The sequence below is a fragment of the Crinia signifera genome, chromosome 4, assembly GCF_055691185.1.
Source record: "Crinia signifera chromosome 4, ASM5569118v1, whole genome shotgun sequence".
Classification (NCBI taxonomy): Eukaryota; Metazoa; Chordata; class Amphibia; order Anura; family Myobatrachidae; genus Crinia; species Crinia signifera.
Genome location: NC_139220.1, coordinates 231,407,977 through 231,426,700, shown reverse-complemented (window position 1 = coordinate 231,426,700; position 18,724 = coordinate 231,407,977). Strand labels below are relative to the sequence as shown.

At 44.5% G+C, this 18,724-nt stretch overlaps 1 protein-coding gene across 1 annotated transcript in view; it reads right to left on the bottom strand.

Moving 5' to 3' along the window:
* Positions 1-18,724, bottom strand: part of GALK2 (galactokinase 2) — a 166,561-nt gene that overhangs the window by 114,907 nt on the left and 32,930 nt on the right. Inside the window, exon 4 of the mRNA XM_083183955.1 lies at positions 6,654-6,744. Coding sequence (XP_083040081.1) covers positions 6,654-6,744 — 91 coding nt within the window. The remainder of the gene's footprint in view (positions 1-6,653; positions 6,745-18,724) is intronic.

Here is an 18,724-nt window from a genome sequence, read left to right as displayed (position 1 = left end):
ATATGCAATATATAGAACAAGAAACTACAACTTAAAATAAAAACCCTCACCACAGTTTCATTCTCCCGCTATTTTTCAGTATTTTTATCTTTCTCTACTTAAATTGCTCACAAACCAACAAAGTGAAAAGTAGACTATTGCCTGCTTCTAGGATATCAATTGAATGGTACTTTCTCTAAAGCCCCCATACACTATGCGACTTCTCCAAGGAAAGAAGTCGCATGTGATGCCCCTTGAACCGCACAGGAAGCACGGGCGGGAGGGTCACATATGATACATCGTATGTGGCCTTTATGCATATATCATATCAACTAGGTTCCCATTCCCCACTGCCAAGAGGCTGTCTGAGTCAGAGGTCAGACATGCAGCAAGTCCGATCTCAGACTCTGATGCGCATGGGACAGATAATCGGAATGGATGTTGAAACATGCAATTTAGCCACTTTTCACTCATTTTCTCGGCCCGATCCATTGGAATCGGGTGAAAAGTGGGCACATCACACTAGCGTATGGCCAGCTTAACAAATATAGTAGCACAAGTAAATAAACATGAATGGAATCTTCAATTTCCTACTAATCTGTTCCTATTATGTCAATTAAATTGTTGTATAATGAACCATGAAATTAGTAAAATAGCTTCTAATCTGAAGTGGTGTCTATGTGTATGTGGTTACCAGACATAGTACGTGCGATGAGTGCAAGCCTCACTTTGCTCCATTTAGATGAGCGTTGATTTAGGATGGCAGAGCTGGTGAGTTTAACATTACTGGAGGAAGCAAACAATGTGCAGTTGTACTACATGGTCAGGTGAATTACAGGGGAATAAACCAATAACTGCTCCTATGAACTTCTACAAATGTTTCTTACTTGGTATCATACAGGCTCTCTGATATTTCTCAAAAATAAGTAAAAATAGGTATTTTATTATGTGGATTTGGTGTGAAGATAACTTTATTCAGTATACATCTAGAAATTTATTTTTTTATTGGACCTTTATTTAAATATTTGTCTAATCCTTTACAATATACTGTTAGCAAACATCATAAACATAAATTAAAGAGAAAAAGTATGGAATGGGAAAGCGCTATCCTGCTTGTGTTGAAGGGGTTAGAGGTGTTGAAGTGTAAATGATTGTCAGAGTATGCAGTATAGGGGTAAAAGATAAATCTTTATTAAAAATACTATGTGTGAGCCAGACTCTGTAAATGGGGGGCAGTGGTAGGGCCTTGTTACCCTAGGGGTAAAGGGTTACCTTGTAAGGTATACTTGGTGTTTCGGTACACCTAATCGGGGTCCCCACTGTATGGGAATATTCCAGCACAAGTGTCGTCAGGGAGAGTTCCCAACGGGTTTTCAGAAAGTCTGTACTAGACCTCTTTAGCTACCGTGGGTCCTGAGCCCAGGACCCACGACCTCTCCTGGCGATTTGTGTAGGAAATGAAAGTTAGAATGTGACAGTCTGGCCTGGTGGAGTGCGCAGAGAGGTGCCTCTGGGTGGGCTTCAGGCTATTCCTATAGGAACCCCCTTACAATCACATAGGTGGGACACCTATGCCCTCTCTGCTACTTCACTATGTTGTTTGTCCGTGGTGCGCCTCACAGGTCACCGCTAGCGGCATCCCGCATCGCAGTGTGTGTGTAGTGTCACTCACGGTTCTGTTGGGGCGTCTGTTGCGGATGTCAGGCTGCAACTTCTCCGTACGGAGCGGGTCCCAGAGCTCTCCGTGCTCCTTCTGTTGCTGTGTGGCTGCGTGACTTCCGGGTCTCGGCTATCGCGAGATTACGGGCGCCGGTGACAGTCAGCTCCTGCTGTCTGCTCTGGGTGCTCGTTGCTTCCCACTTTTCCCAATAGACGTCTAACCCCTTCAACACAAGCAGGATAGCGCTTTCCCATTCCATACTTTTTTTATTGTAACCAAAAAGGGACCGGGATAACCTTAGGGAACAGCAGCACCTGCGCCTAGTTCAGGACACCACACAGGCAGAGCGCAGTGTTTAAAAACCTCTTGCATAAATTAAAGAGACTCTAAAGGTGCCCATACACGGTGCTATGAACGGTCTCTAGTACAAGAAGCATACAATGTGCTACAGCACCGTGCTTTTAGTACTAGATTGCATTGTGTCTAGCACAAGAAGCATACAATGTGCTACAGCACTGTGTTTCTTGTACTAGATACGATGCAATCTAGTACCAAAAGCACGGTCTGCACAGACTACACCGTGTATGGGGACCTTCAATGATATTATTGTATTCCTGTATATGCCTCATGTTATTTAAAAAAAATGTGTAAAAGATTATTGACTTTCCGTAGCTTCTGAGACCACAGATGAGTTTGCAACCAGGTATACCATTATGTAAAACTCAAGCTCACCATTTAGTACAGTGCCAGAATCCCTTTACCTCTGCCCATGATTCTGCTATAAATCCTGTAAGTTGGGGTCAGGGTCTAGTTGTAGAAGATATTGGAGGCATCATAAGAAGTAACGTATGAGGTCACTTCGCACGTACAGAGGGATAAATGTACAGCGCACATACAGTATATGATACCTTACACATCTGTACATAGGGAAGATTTTTGCAAGAGAGCAAAACTCGCATATGGGGCAGGGTTTTTTTTATTTTCTTGTACACAAAAAGCTTCCCTGTTTAGTCAGGTAGATATACACCCTGGGGGAGCAGCACCAACACGTCATACTGATCAAAAATATTTACTTAACTATATATACACATTGTTGGTTAACATAAACCATTTTAATATATTGCCTAGTCTGGTGTAGGATCAGTCTCTTTCTTTGCCTACAAGCAGCTATAGATAGCTCATATCCATCACCTAGCACAATTAGAGAAGACACACTATGGGGGGTATTCAATCTCCCACCGCTATTCCCGCTATTCAATGCGGTCTTCCCCGACAGCACTGAACAGGGATCTCGGCAGAACGTGCCTGACTTTACAAGCAGTCAGGCACGTTCTGCCGAGAACAGCCGGGAATTGTCAAGCTCCCGGCCACAGGTCGACGATTTCTGGCCACGTCCCCCTTTTCAGCATTCGGCAGGCAGGACATTGAATCCAGCCTGCCGATTCAGCGTTGAGCCGGTCGAGAACAGGACAGGGTCATGGCTGCTGGGCCAGCCCGATAGTCGTGACCCTGCATTAAAATACCCCCCTAAGGCTGCAGGGGCCTACACATGGGGAGATTTCACTGAGCGATGCTAGATCGCTCAGACAGATCACTCAGCACACAGTGCTGCACAGCAATGTGTGCTGAGAGATCAGTTAGGGCCAGTGTTCTCCGATTTAACTAGATATATCCAGGATATATGATAGCCCTGGGCATTGCTATCGCTATGGCCCCAACACACGGAGCGATGTAGGGGCATTTCTAAGCAATCTAATTAGATCGCTTAGAAAATGCCCTGAGATCGCCCCATGTGTAGGCCCCAAATATACTGTATTATACAAAAAGATACTTACATTATATGACCGCTTATATTAGCAGTATTTTCAATAATACAACTACATTTTGCAGTGTAATGTGCTAAGGGCCTCATTTAGACTTAATCGCAAAGCACATTTTTTTCTCAAATGGCCAAAACCATGCTGCACTGCAGGTGGGGCAGATGTAACGTGTGCAGAGATAATTACATATGGGTAGGGTGTTTTCAAACTGAAATCTAATTTGAAGTGTAAAAATAAAGCAGCCAGTATTTACCTTGCACAGAAACAAAAGAACTCACCCAAATCTAATGAGGCCATACACGGGGCGATTTCTAAGTGGTGTGTCTAGATCGCTAAGACATGAAGCATACATTGCTGGGTGTGTATGCCCCATAGCAATAGCGGTGCGTGGCTCCGCGCGTTGCTGTCACCGGTCTGAGAACATGAGCAGTGACAGATCGCTCAGCACATATTGCTGGTGCAGTGCTGTGTGCTGAGCGATCCAGTGTCGCTCAGCACAAAGCTTTCTATTCCCCGTGTACGGCGCATAACTCTCTCTGTGCATGTTACATTTGTCTCCCCTGCAGTGCAGCATAGTTTAGTCCATTTGAGAAAAAATGTGCATCGCGATCAAGTTTGAATTAAGCCGTAAGTCGCCAATTTCATGTTTTAGACCTGTTCCATGCACTTTGTAAAAACAACAAATCCATAGAAAATATTTCCTTGAGAAGGATTCCGAATTACATTTGATAAACAAAATATCTTCATAGCAGATTCTTGCCATAAGAGAAAATCCTATTACTTTGGTTAATCTGTGCCTGAAATTAAAGTAATGATGTGGATAACACCACTCACTGTGTGGTGAATGGATGCTGTAAGGTGTTACTCTTCCCTGGATTATTGAGAGGTCATCTCCACTAAGAAGAATGCAGTCGAGTTTTGGACCCTCTCTAAAAACAGCAAGCACAAAATTCCCTATTCATGTGCGCGAAAGCGGGATTTAAATTGCTTCTCTGTTGCTGTTTTTTTCCAGTTATTTAATCAGGATTTTCTTATTAGGTATGATGTCATTTGTGTTGCTGAATCATAGGATGCTGGCTGACAATTGGTTTTAATGAGTTTACCCATGCACATGTCACAGATGGGCTTGCACAAGGCCTGCTGTAGATATTAGAACAGGATGGTCGTTCAAAACAAAGTTTACTACAGTGTCATTAACTGCTTCCTTGTCCACAACAGTCACGAGGACCATACAAAACAATTCCAAATAACACAGAAATATTAACATTACTAAAGATATCAGTTCTGCTGTTAGGACGATTTGATGAGAAAGATTTTTTCAAACCCTCTAAAAGGGGGACAAGTGAAGCCGTTGTCGATAACAGCACCCTTGTGATGGTTTTTACATCGGGCAATGGCTGCGACCCCAACCTATGACAAACCCCCCCCCCCCCCCACCCTCCCCCTTTGGTGGCTAACAGCAGCTGAGACTACCTCTGCAGGAGCCAGTGTTGAGGCATAGAAGACCCTCTGGCACTAGGACGCAGGAGAGTTAAGGTGGCCATACACACGCAGATTTATCTTCTGATCTGTTTGGTTGGAACAAATACATGGTTTTGGATGAGAGCAAATGACAGTTGTCTATTTGCTTGGAAATGCTGGAAAACTGACAAACTGTCACTCATCCATAACCATGTTTTTGTTCCAACCAGCCAGATCTGAAGACAAATATTACTAGTGTATGGGCACCTTAAGATCCTCTGCTGCAGGAGCCAACCCCGAAGCACCTTGCCAATGCAGGGGAGAACGAGACACACATAGTGCAGTATTCAATGCCGGTGCGAGCGGCCGGCGAGGGGGTTAAACTGCGAGGATCACAGAAAACCAGTGATCCTCGCAGTTTAACCCCCGCGCCGGCCGCTCGCACTATGCAACGTTCCGGGGGAATCCTCGCCGTCACAGAACTGCGAGGATTCCCCTAAACTGTGAGAGCCGAGGCTAGTGCAGCAAACTCGCTGTAATTAGCCTCGGCTCTCGCAGCTTTTGGAGGCACATTCGCAAATTCCCCCTCGCTCAAAAAACGGAGCGAGGGGGAATTTGCGAATGAGGGGGGGTCAGTTGAATACTGACAGGGTGAGCGGTGACTGCGAGCAAAAAGTCCTGCTCGCAGTCACCGCTCGCCCACGGCATTGAATATATGCCATACACTACATTATAATGGGGGAGGGAGCGGGAGAGAAAGTAATCCCTGTCAAACAAGACCTGCCTATCAAGTGTCAACATTTTTGAAACCCCTGCTCTTCCCCTCTTGCCTTGCCTCCCCTCTCTTGTCCCTCCCCTGACCGCCTCACTCACCTTCTCTCCCTTCACACCCCTCTCTCCTTCCCTTGAGTCTTTCATTCCCCTGCCTTTTTCATTCCCCCTTCCTCATTTTTCTACCAGCTCCTCCCCCACTCCCCTCTTTTTCACTCTTTCATCATCCCTTTTTCTCTGTGCTCTCACTCTCTAGCCCTGCCCCCCCCCCCCTCCCCCTCCCCTGGTCTTCCTTCACACTGCCCGATCTCTCCCCCCCTCCCTATGGGTGTGGTATAATTACCCGACAGTTGGGATTCCGACAGTCATTACTCAGACGTCGGAATCCCGACTGCACAGCGTGGGGAGCGCAATGAAGCCCCTTACGCTACGCTCGCCACTTATTTTATTCTCCCTCTATGGTGGTCGTGGACCCCCTCAAGGGAGCAGTCGGGATTCCGACGTCGGAGTATTGACTGTCGGAATCCCGACTGTCGGGGAGCCGTCCGGCACCCCTCCCTACACCACCTCCATCTCATTGTAGCCTATGGGCTTCTGTGTCAAATGCTGCCCCTCCCACCATGCCCTGCAGCTGCCAGCTTCTCTGCGCATGCGCAGTTGGACTTCCCCATTGACAGGAGAGCTGCCCTTTGCATTGGTCATCGCATATGTTAGTACATATGCGATGAGCATCGAGGCGATGGCACCACTGCTGATTGGTCCATCCCATCCTCTGGTAGCCGGGGGTTATGCTGGGAGGGATCCGTGTTGGATCCCTCTCACAGCAGTGCTGCGAAGAGAAGCCCATAGGCTTCAATGGCTTATATGTCATAATGCCAGCTAAAGAACATTTTGCTATGGGCCCCTCAAAGTTCTAGCTACATCCCTGATTTTGCATTAAGGTTTGTATCCAAGAAAATTACCTGGATTCCTTTCAGTCCACACAGAAAGTAACTGTGCCACAAAGGCTTGCTCTTATCAATCTGAATGTCGTTTACACCAACCGAAAAGGCTCTAAAAAGACAAGAACATGTTAAGCCAAAGTTAAAGAACTTGGTCCACTTGATAGCTCTCTGCTGCCACATCCTGGCATAGCAAGGTACAACATTCTGTGGATAGACAAGGTAACCCTCCTTTTTACTAATAACACACACATAACACTAATTGCGGTTTGCTTTCTTATAACAATAAATAACTTAATGCAGGTAAACAGTCTTTAGCTGTAAACATAGAAAACCACAAATTCTAATCATTCTCTGGTAAATAATAGCATCTTCTGCTAAGTATGGTATAAACATACTAATGAATAAGTTTTATTGTTAAATGTTTGTTAAGAAGATTTGCGCAAACAAAATATAATGACTGCAGGGAAACAGAACATATGCATTGTGGGTAACCAGAAAAGCATGGGGTTACGTTAAAAAAAAAAAAAAAAAAAATTTGTAAAAACCATATAGCTCAATCGAGAGCTATTTGTTCATTAAGATTCTGGTTCACTTGCAAAGCAAATTCTCTCTTATAGACAAAACCATGTGCACTGCAGGTGGGACAGACTTAATATGTGCAGAGAGAGTTAGATTTGGGTGGGGTTTGTACTTCAAACTGATATCTATATTGCAGTGTAGAAATAAAGCAGCGAGTATTTTCCCTGCACAAAAACAAAATAACTCACCCAAATCTGACTATGCACATGTTACATCTGCCCCACCTGCAGTGCACATGGTTTTGTCCATTAGAGAGTCCTGCAAATGAACCAGAATCAGGCCCTTAATGCACAGAAACATTAATTGGCGCATGTTTTTTAGGGAAGAGTTTTATCACTACTTGAGGTAAATGTAGATGAGTGCGAGAAGCCAGAGGTTTTGCTTTGTAAATGATCGGCGCTTTCTAAATATGGCAAGTCTGAGGCAAGGTCCAGCACCTTCAGCTTCTCATTCCCCATTACATTATTATTTTCTTACAGTTTTATACACTACACTAACTCCATGCATTTTCTCATGCCAGGCTCAACTGAGTTTACTCCACAACTGTATGTGCGTAAAATCTGTGCAATTAATGTCACAACCTAGTGTCTTCAGTACATAGTGGATGGCTTTTCACTGCATCTAGAATGCTCAAAATACACAGATTGTAATTAAAAGAAAATAAGATATGGTACACTACTCCTCTTGGAGCGTTAGATGTATGAGGAAACATCTGCAGGTATATATTAAGTTATATTATATATATTAAGTTTAAAATTAGGAATGACAACTGGCCAAAACGTGTTAAAAATCACATATTTTATCAATTCAGATAAATGGAAGGTAGGTCATTAGTGGCAGCTCCAGAGGGGATACGGTCATTGGGTCTATAGCAACTTGGTCGAAAAGCATTGGTAGAATAAAATAGTGCGAAGCAAACGATGTGAGGGGATGCAGAGCACTGGAAACTGTGTCCATGTCGACTGTGTCGACATTCGGGTAAAAAACAGTGAAAACCCCCATGTCGACCTAATGCTTGTGTCGACCTATTGCCCTAGACCCATGCCCACCTTGTCCCATGTCGACCTAATTCTTGTCGACCAAATGATCCCAACCCCTCCAGAGATGGGGCTGCAGCACAGTCCGAAATTCAAATAGGGAAGCAACACCAACTGCCAGTGAGACAGTTTGGAATAGCAGTTGGTGGCAGTTGCTGTGCCTCCCCTGTTTGAATTTTGAAATATGCTGCAATCCCTCCCCTGGAGGTCAAAGAATCCCACTCAGGACAAATAGGAAAGAACATGTGTGTAAACTTGCTAAGATGTGAGTTTTATTGAAGATGGGATATTGCCCATAGCAACTAATCAGATTCTATTTTTTTATTTTCTAGAAGATGCTAAATAAATAAGTAGAATCTGATCTGTTGCTATGGCAACATCCCATCTTCAATAGAACTCCCATCTTAGAAGTTGAAGCAATTTGGTTGTGGCACTGCCTTACCTTTTACATTGGTATATAGTGCATCCATACTGGACACCTGCTATAAGTGCGATCAGCAAATACTAACATTTTAAACAAATTGTGCAAATATAGAAAGAATATCGGTACTCTTTACTTAGAAGGGCGCCCATCTCGGCCATCTCGGGCATTGAATGCACTAAAAAATCAGGTGCGATGCGACAGACGAGATGCCCGAGATTTCCCATAGGGAACAATGTTAAATGTCTCAATTGACCCGATTTTCCTGTTCAATGCCTCAATTGACCCGATTTTTCCATAGGAAACAATGTTAAATGGGCCACAGAGGCCAAATAGGCACCCTGAAGTGTATAATGGCCACCCGAATTGTTAACGCCACCCCACGATCAACGTCAACCCGATGCGTGGCGAGCGCAGCGAGCCCGCGAGGGGCGGCGGTACGCGTCCTACGACCTTTTCATACCCCCACTATCCACGTCGGCATGGAGTTGAGAATAGAAAGTGTGGCGAGCGCAGCGAGCCACCGAGCCCGAAGCGTGGCGAGCGCAGCGTGCCCCGCGAGGGGACGCGGATACCTTCACAGGTATCCGCGTCCCCTCGCGGGCTTCACAGCTGTCCGCGTGCGCTCGCCACGCTTCGGTCTCGCTGGCTCGCTGCGCTGACGTGGATAGTGGGGGTATGAAAAGGTCGTAGGACGCGTACCGCCGCCCCTCGCGGGCTCGCTGTGCTCGCCACGCATCGGGTTGACGTTGATCGTGGGGTGGCGTTAACAATTCGGGTGGCCATTATACACTTCAGGGTGCCTATTTGGCCTCTGTGGCCCATTTAACATTGTTTCCTATGGAAAAATCGGGTCAATTGAGGCATTGAACAGGAAAATTGGGTCAATTGAGACATTTAACATTGTTCCCTATGGGAAATCTCGGGCATCTCGTCGGTTGATCGCACCCGATTTTTTAGTGCATTCAATGCCCGAGATGCCCGAGATTTTTTACTAACGATGCCCACGATCAAAATCGTGGGCGCCCTTCTAAGTAAAGAGTACCAGAATATCTAACTGAAAAGAGCTTGTGCATCTACATTGATATTTATTTTATTCAACATGTTCGGATTTGTTTGTACATATCAATCCCATTATGCTAGTGACTGACTTTAATAGGATGTGTCCTCCTTTACTAGTGCAAAATATTTACATGGTGAACACAGTATGACAATGTGGTTAATGTTGGCTTTTAAAATGCCTGGAAATCTGGACCACATTAGTTGCGCGTTCCACTTATCTCATCCTATTGAATCAATAACAGCATTCTAAATGAGAAATTTTCAGAGAAGACCATGCACGTAAATTGGAACATTACAGTCATTTATACACTTTGTGGATTAGGATAATATCATCATCATCATCCATAGCTCATCCTCCATCTGCTGGGGGTTACATTTAGGGCACCTGAATGAACACTAGCTGTGGACTGTAAACCGCTAACAATAATATAATAAGACAACTATTACCACAAATAAAGAGAAAAAAACACAACACATGGCTATATTGATATCATATAATTATCTCTAATGTAACCTCCTAAGTTGGGAAATGATTGCAAAGCTTTTGCAATCTGCATTGAATTTCAGAGTTTGTACAAGAGTCAAGAGAAAAGTAAAAAATAAAAAAAAATATAAAGGAAACAAGGTTTTCAATGGTGCCTTCATTGTGGCTAGGTGATGTTAATTAGTGGACAAAGAGCTCTAGCTATAGACAATGAGCTATTGCTACATGAAAGGTAATCCAATCCAGAATTATAGATTGTAATGTACAAATACTGCAAGTGTTCTGCAAAGAGTTACTATAACGTTTTTAAACATACCAATGTTTTGTACACATGGAAGAGTGTGATAAGCAACAATACTTTTGGTACAAACGTGTATAGCACTTATAGGCCATCTGTATGCAGGACACTATTTTGTCCTTTATTTTTGCATTTCTGCTGAAATAGTTTAGTTCAGGTTTACAGAAGATGCAATATTGCCCATAGCAACCAATTACATTCTACTAAATTTGCTAGAATCTGGATGCTATTGGCCATCATCTCCAGTTCTTTAGTAATTATATGCATTTTCACATTTCTGGAGGTGCATTAATGTGATTTAAGCACTGGAAGGCCTCAATAAGGGGATTTTTGTAAGAACTTACCGTTCGAACCCCTTTCTCTGAGTCCATCCCGGTGACACAGCCAACCTTGTGATGTAGGAAGGACCGCAGCCATCACTTTTGTGAATACCCTCGGTGCTGTTGCCAGACCAAAGGGTAGAGCTTGGAACTGTAAAAGAGTCTTCCCTATCGCAAAGCGAAGTAAGGACTGATGTTCTTTGCATATGGGTATATGCAGATATGCATCCTGAATATCCAGAGATGCCAAAAATTCCCCTGGCTCTATGCTGCCAAGCACTGAGCATAGGGACTCCGTGCGGAAGTGATCCTCCCAAAGGTTTTGATTTAAAGACTTTAAATTTAGTATAGGTCTGATTGACCCGTCTGGTTTGGGCACCAAGAAAAGTATTGAGTAGACTCCAGTTCAGAACCAAAAAGCAGCTCCCCTTTAAATGCCAAAGTCTCAAGGGCTTTCTTTGATTCGTTGTCTGTATCCCAGGCCTGAAGCCAGAGGGCTCGCCTTGCAGACACAGACGTGGTGGATACCTTAGACGCCATATTTGCGCCTTCTTCCCCAGCCTCAGTGATGTACTCTGCTGCATATCTGAGTTTTTCTGCTTGGATAAAAGCCTCGGAATCAGGCCGCAGCTGATCTTCTAAAGCCTCAGCCCACTTAATCATAGCTTTAGCTACCCAAGCTGAGGCAATAATGGGGCAGAGTGTATAGCCCACTCCCTCAAAAACTGCTTTAAGACATCCTTCCACTTTCTTATCTACTGGGTCCTTAAAGGCTGCACCACCCTGGACTGGCAATGCTGTAGCTTCTGACAATCTAGCCACAGGAGCGTCTACCAACTGGAGTTTCTCCCACAACTTCACATGCTCCTAGGGCTTGGGGTACATATTTTGCAAACCTTTTGGACAGTCACTTTTTTATCAGGAACTTTCCAAGCTTCCCCTAACAAGGAGACCATACCTTCATCTAAAGGAAATGTCACAGAATCTCTACGCATTCTTTTGAATACACAATGAGCCTGTACCTTGTCCTCCTCAGACAAGTCCAATACCTGTTTAACGGCCAGGATTAAATCCTCAATGCCCGGGACAGAAGCATCAGCCTCTTCCCTTTGGTCCCAATTTAAAACATCTGCACACACACCATCATCATCATCATCAGAATCTAAGGATAACAGAGGAGGTGTAGCTGAAGGCCGCCTAGAGGAAGGACTCTCAGGAGGTTTTGCAAACTTTTCCATAAGAGAATTATTATGAATCCCTTGTGCAGTATCCTGTATGACCTGCAATAACATGGGGTCCCCTTGTGAAGGCGCAATGGATCCCATAGAAGTCTGAGAGGAGGAATTAGGGCCAGAAGACTTTATTAAGTTATCCTTCTGCCTATTAAGAGCCTCAGCCAAGGCATTCATAGACCTCCCAATGCAGCAGCCCACACAGGTTCTTGTTGCTCAGACCTCTGGGCTTGAGCATCACTGGGCACAGTATCACAAGCAGGGCAAAGGTCCCCTTGATCCATCTGTTCACATGTTAATTTTACCCCGCAAAATCTGTAGTCCAATAACATGCCCTGCGCTTCCCCCCCACAGCAGCAGCATTATCAAATGTGTCAGTCATTTTTAACCCCCGGTGCACAATGTCAGGCAAAGCACAAAGCAATGTATACAGTGTACTTATCTGTCTGCTTGCTGTCAGTGACCTCAGCGTCAGCGGGGATAGCGCTTTCCAGGAGACACTGCACCCTGTGTACTTTGAAGAAAACAGACAGACTTCAGCTCCGCAGTATGGAGAGAAATGGCGCCAGTACACAAAGCAGGAAGAGACCAAGTCTCTGCTTCAGCGGGGTAGGAAACCAAAATTGGCGCCTTTCCCCCTAAAGCCGCTCCCACAAGTGTTTCTCCTCACCTCCAGCGCCTCCCCTTCACTATGGGATCACTTGGAGTCGTCCAGCTGGACACCTGTAATAGACTTCACCTCCCTAGTGGGATTTCAGTCTATAAACCCTTCCAAGATGGCGCCCGCCATCATGGGAGGTCCTTCCTCCATGATCCCCTTCTAAGCAAGGAGCCGGTTCCAGGCGCTAGCAGGGCCCAGGCAAACCTCAGCAAGGCAGAGGTTAAGCGCTGTGCAGTGGGTGCAGACAGCATACCCCTGCACACAAAGCACTGATAGGACGCGCTTCTGTCAGCCTCTGCTGCGCTCTCAGTGTGCAGCGCTTCTGTCAGAAGCAGCACACTGGTGAAAAACCTGCACTAAGACACTAACTTAATAAAACCATAAAAACCTAGCTATTCTAGTCAAATATCCAAGAAAAAAAGGCGGCTGCAGCCGATCAGCATAGCCCCCACTCCTGTGGGCACCTAAAACAAACAGAGGCATGATGGGATGCAAAAGGGAGGAGCCTGCGTCCAGAGGAAAGCTTTCAGCATAGGTGCCTTGACTCCTGCGGACCCTCCTACCTCCCAAGGTTAGCGGTGTCACCGGGATGGACGAAAGAAATATAATTTTCTGTATTTTCTCCATTGCATGCCTCGCAAAAATGACCCCTTCCAGAAGGCTCAAAATGCTCTGTTCCTGGACTTCCTTGCCAGGGGCGGTAGCAAAGGTGGGGCTGCAGCACAGTCCAAAATTCAAATATGGGAGACACACCTGCTCCCACCCCATACTCAGACCAATATCGCTGGCCGGGACTCACCAGCAGTTGGTATGGGTCCCCTATAAGAGTTTTGGACTGCACTCCAGCCCCACATCTTCAACTGCCACTGACAAGAAAGTCCAGGAACAGAACATGTTGTCCCTCCCGCAATGAGTCATGTTGCGAGGTATGCCATTGTAAAGTCTCTTAAAGTAAACTATGCTGCATGTCTTTTAGATCATTTAAATCATCATTTAAATAATTAGCATGAAGATTTCAGAAATCCACGCCAAGCAACGCCTGACGCACCTAGTCGCACCCACAATTCAGCATGCCAGGCTCTGGCTAATGCAAAGTTAATGCTCAAGGGTGCAATAAAGACATACGCGCATACCACAGTGCATGCACATTGCAGCATGTGGGAGCTATGATGACTGTTTCTACATCTGTAAGTGTAAAACATTTGCTATTTTGGGGCAGAAGTCTACATTCTGCATTCTTCCTTATATAAGTTTTGTCCATAAATAATTGATCTTGTATAATTTGAATTGGTCCTGGACCACCAACCTGTAGCACCCCTGCAAGTGTCCCTAGGCACCCCAGGGAGCCACGGCACACAGTTTTGCCAACCACTGACCTATAATATTATCATCCTTGGTTATGGTATTTTAGATCTACAGTCATATGGAGCCACTAGTGGTCTTTTTAAAAGGTCAACAGGGAAAAGGTCAACATGAATTTTTCAAATTTTTTGGGTGGTGTCAATGTCAGCAGAGGTCGACATGGACACCGTCTAAAGGGCCCCTTACACTTTTTGAGATTTTGTCAGATTTGACCCAATTCAGATGGATTTGGACAATTTATCTGACAAAATCTGATGTGCTTGATGCTGTAGAACCCAATGCACATTGGGTCTAACCCAAAGATTGATCCTCCTGCACATAGGATAAATCTCGAGTCAATCAGGGCCAACTTGTACCTCACACAAGTTGGACAAGTGTAAGGGGGCCTTTAGTGCTATTTCACACTGTCCAGCTCCTGCCGGATGGCGAAATCCTGCACGGCCAGGAAGCCGTGCCGTGCTGTGCACAGTAGTTGTGAATGGACACTGTTGTGTCCATTCACACGGGACGGCCACGGCCCGGCCGTCCGGTTGCAGCCGGATCCCGCCACTGGAAGGGACAGCTGCCGGGCTGTGGCCATCCCCTCCATGATAAACGACTGTGTGCTGCACGGCTTTCTGGCCGTGCGGGTTTTCGCCGCCCGGCAGGAGCCGGAGTGTGCGAAACCGCTCACATTCTTAAGCAGAGGTGACAGACAGTGAGCAAAGAACAGATCGTTAAGATGAGATTAGAATGACTGATGAAGAAGTGGGAATGTAGAGCACAATTTAAATTTAGCAGAGATGCGAGAGCCTATTAGGGAGAGGGATAGAATTTCAAAAGTAGGCAGGAGCAAAGGAAAAATCTTGGAGGTTGGAGGAAGTAATTTGTGGAGCAAAGAGGGCAGGTGGGAGTGTGAATGGAGCAGAGAGATGTAAAGAGAAGATTGGGTGAAGAATTTAGAAGTGAGTGTAAAAGCTTGTATTTGTTTCAGAAGTGAAAGGGGACCCAATAGAGGGCTTGTATCAGAGGGGAGGTCAATGTGGTAAATTTGGACAATAATGAGCTGGGTAGCAGTATTAAGGACAGAGTGGAGCGAAGAGAGGTCAGGGTGACCAGATAGAAGGAGGTTACAGTAGTCCAGTCTGGAGTTGAGAGTGGATCATAACCATACTTGCCTACCTGACCCTTTTTTTATGAGGAAAAAAATGCTCTGTTCCTGGACTTCGCTGGTAATGTATGATTGCCATCACCTGTGGTGAGCTAAATAATTGATAAGAAAGGTGTTTCGCCACAGGTGTTAGCAATCATACATTACCAGGGAAGTCCAGGAACAGAGCATTTTCTCCCTCATGGAGAGGGTCAGGTAGGCAAGTATGGTCTTAATGGTCTCCAAGGAGAGAAATGTCAGGATTCTGGAGATAAGAGAGGGAGGAGTCAAGGATAACACAAAGAAAGCACACTTGTTTGCTAGAATAGATGGTTGTGCTGTCAGTAGATATTGAAATTGTGGGAAGTGAGGTTATGAGAAAGGGTGGAGTAAAGATGGTCAGCTCATTCTTAGACATGTTAAGTTTAAAGGATTCGCTGGGACAACCAGTGAGAAATAGCAGAGAGACAGTTGGAGAAATAAATGGAGAGAGGGGTAAAAGTCAAGGTTGGAAATCTGAGTGTCATCGGCATAGAGAGGATATTGGAGGCCAACAGAGCTGAAGAGCTCACCTAAAAGAAGATGCATGAGTGAGAATAGGATTGGTCCCAGCACAGAACATTGGGGGACATATGCTGTTAGTGTAAGGGGGAGGGATGGAGGCATGAGATGAGACAGATAAACAATGTTCAGAGGTAGGAGCACAGTCAAAAGAGAACATTATCATGCAGACAAGAAATTGAAGAATTTGCTAGAGGATAAGGTGGTCATGGTCAAAATCCACAGAAAGGTCAAGGAGAATGAGCAGAGAGTAGCAGACTTTGTATAAGGAAGCAGACTTCTGTGGTTTCTGTTTCTGTGGAGTGGGGATGATGGAAGCAGGACTGAAAAGGGTCAAGGAGGGAATGGGAGGAAAGAAAGGTTGCAAGGCAGCTTTACAAAGTATGGTCAAAGAGTTTGGAGACGGTCGTTGGTTAGAGAGTTAGGAGCAAAAGTTTTTTGGGGTTTTTTTTTTAACGAAAGGTGGATACAAGGGTATGCTTTGATGCCGAGGGGACAGTGCCTGATAAGACCAAGAGATAGACCAGATGGAAACAGGCAATTGGATGGTTATAGCAGAGGGAGCAAAAGGGGAAAGGCGAGGTGGACCGAATGAGGGCAATTAAGTCTCCCATCAAAAGAATTGCATTGCTTGCAGATGGTACAAAATGCAGTGGCCAGGCTATTAACCAACCAGGTGGGTGTGTTACCAAAGGTAAGTTTTCAGGTACAGTGGGAGGTGCTTTTCTAAAAGCAGCTGCTTGGGGAAGGGGATTAGTCAGTTTCCTTCAAAGAAAAATACAGTAGGCAACAGAATCTCAAGAGATATAAAGCAGCGCTGGTTATTCAAAAACTTGATAAAACATATAAAAAGGATGTCTGAAAAAATCACTAGTGTTTTAATAATTCATGCACAATATAACAATAAAAATGAAAAAATATGTATAACAAATATATAAAAACAGGAATTCCTGAATAATGGAACATCACATGGAGAAAAGTCACAATTCTAATTGTAAAGCAGTCATTTTTTTAATGAGGGTAATTAGCTGCCCATACACTTTTCCGATCACATTTTTGGGTGCAAAAGTCAGCACCCGATGTCGAATGCCATGCTAGCAGTAGCACTTGCGGGCAGCAGGAGTCAGCGGTGGCAGAAGATTTGTTTAAAACACTGTGATTGGCTGAGCTCTCTCAACCAATCACAGGGCAGCCCAATATTTTAAACAATTTTCCCGCAAGCGCTACTGCTACATTACTCCGCTGCCCCCTGATACGAGATGCAGGTACGCCGCCAGCGGTCCCTAGGGCCCCCGCTCACCAAAACCCACAACGCTGAATGCGTCCCCTTCGCCCCCCACCCCCGGATTGTATTCGAGCAATCGCATGTGGTTAAAAACCACATGTGACTGCTCCTACAATTCGATAGAAATTATGTGCAGCACATAATATCTGTCGACGCGTCATTCAACGGCGTGCCCGTGCATCGCGTCGAAAAGTCCCTTAAAAAATGCATATAACCATTCGATTTATCGGCCAGAATTGGTCGAAATCGAATGATTGTATACAATCTCTGACAAGTGTATGGGCAGCATTAGAGATGCTTCTTACTTTCATGGGTTTTAATTGGCACTGTAAAGGTTGGTATTATCTCACCACTGGGGGTGCTCTCAGGGATCACTAATGTTAGGGTCCAATTGTCCTCACTAGGATGAGGATGTCAATGTGATAAAGTGAGTATTCACTCACATGGGAGGGTATGGTGGTCCATTGTGAGTTTAGATGATGAGGGTAAGGAGTTTATACGCCAAAGCATCAGTGGGGGTATCGATCGGGATATTTAAGTTTATTAAGATGATGGAGTGAATTTCAAAAGAGTATTGCAAACCTCACCAAAGGAAACCATGTAAAAAAAAAAAGGAGCTTAAACAGTTGAAGAGGTGTTCGAAAAATTACTATTTTAATACAGGTTGAGTATCACTTATCAAAATTATTCTGAAAACCATAGCCTCCCAAAAAAAAAAAAAAAATTTATTTTTAGTTTTTGCTAAATACCTACCAGATACATACTTAACTGCCACTAATGGGGACATGGTATGTAATTAGCTTGGCATTCAAATTCACTGTCTGAGATTGTAAACAAACTTTGTGTCAGGTTTTTAAACTTTGGTTCATGCACAAATAAAATATATTTGTGTGTATTTCATGTGTTTGATGTGCTTATACAACATAAATGCAACATACCTCATTCAAATATAAAAATATTCTAAAATATGATATAATCCATTATCCAAATGCTTCTAGTCCCAAGCATTTTGAATAAGTGATAATTAAACTGTAGTTTCTTTATAGTAAACTATAAAGACTATGTAATGTCTGGACATGCAGGCACTTGTTGTTGAACAAGTTCTACAAGTTCCGGCATGCTGTATCAGGCTTGCTGGGGCCTAAAAGTGAAATGTAAAGCACAATATTAACACTGTGAATTAACGCCTCACCCACCACTGGTTGTTATTTGGGAGGAGGTACAACATTTTATTTTAATGCCCCCCACTTTCAAAGAACTTCCAGACCTGGGCTGACCAGTTTGGGATTGATAAATGTGATGACAGGTGAACCACATGCTGAGTGTTATGGCATTATAACACCTGTTGGTTCAGTCCAGTGCTGGTTTTGGAAAAACAGTAGAAACCGAATTCTGCTTTTTCACCCTATTTCCCATCCCAGGGAAGGCCGAGAGGACTGTGGCTGTTTACAGGTTTGAGTGTTTTTTTTTTTTTTTCTAAATTGGCCTGAGCCTCCCAAGCCCATTGGCCTTCCCTATAAGTCATTTGTACACTTTCAGATATGCTGGATAATATAATACTGTATATCTGAATGGTCACTCTTTTTTTTTTTATTGTACCTATTGTTAAGCACTACCGATTGGCAGAAGAAGGGGAAAGATGGGAATGCACATACCAG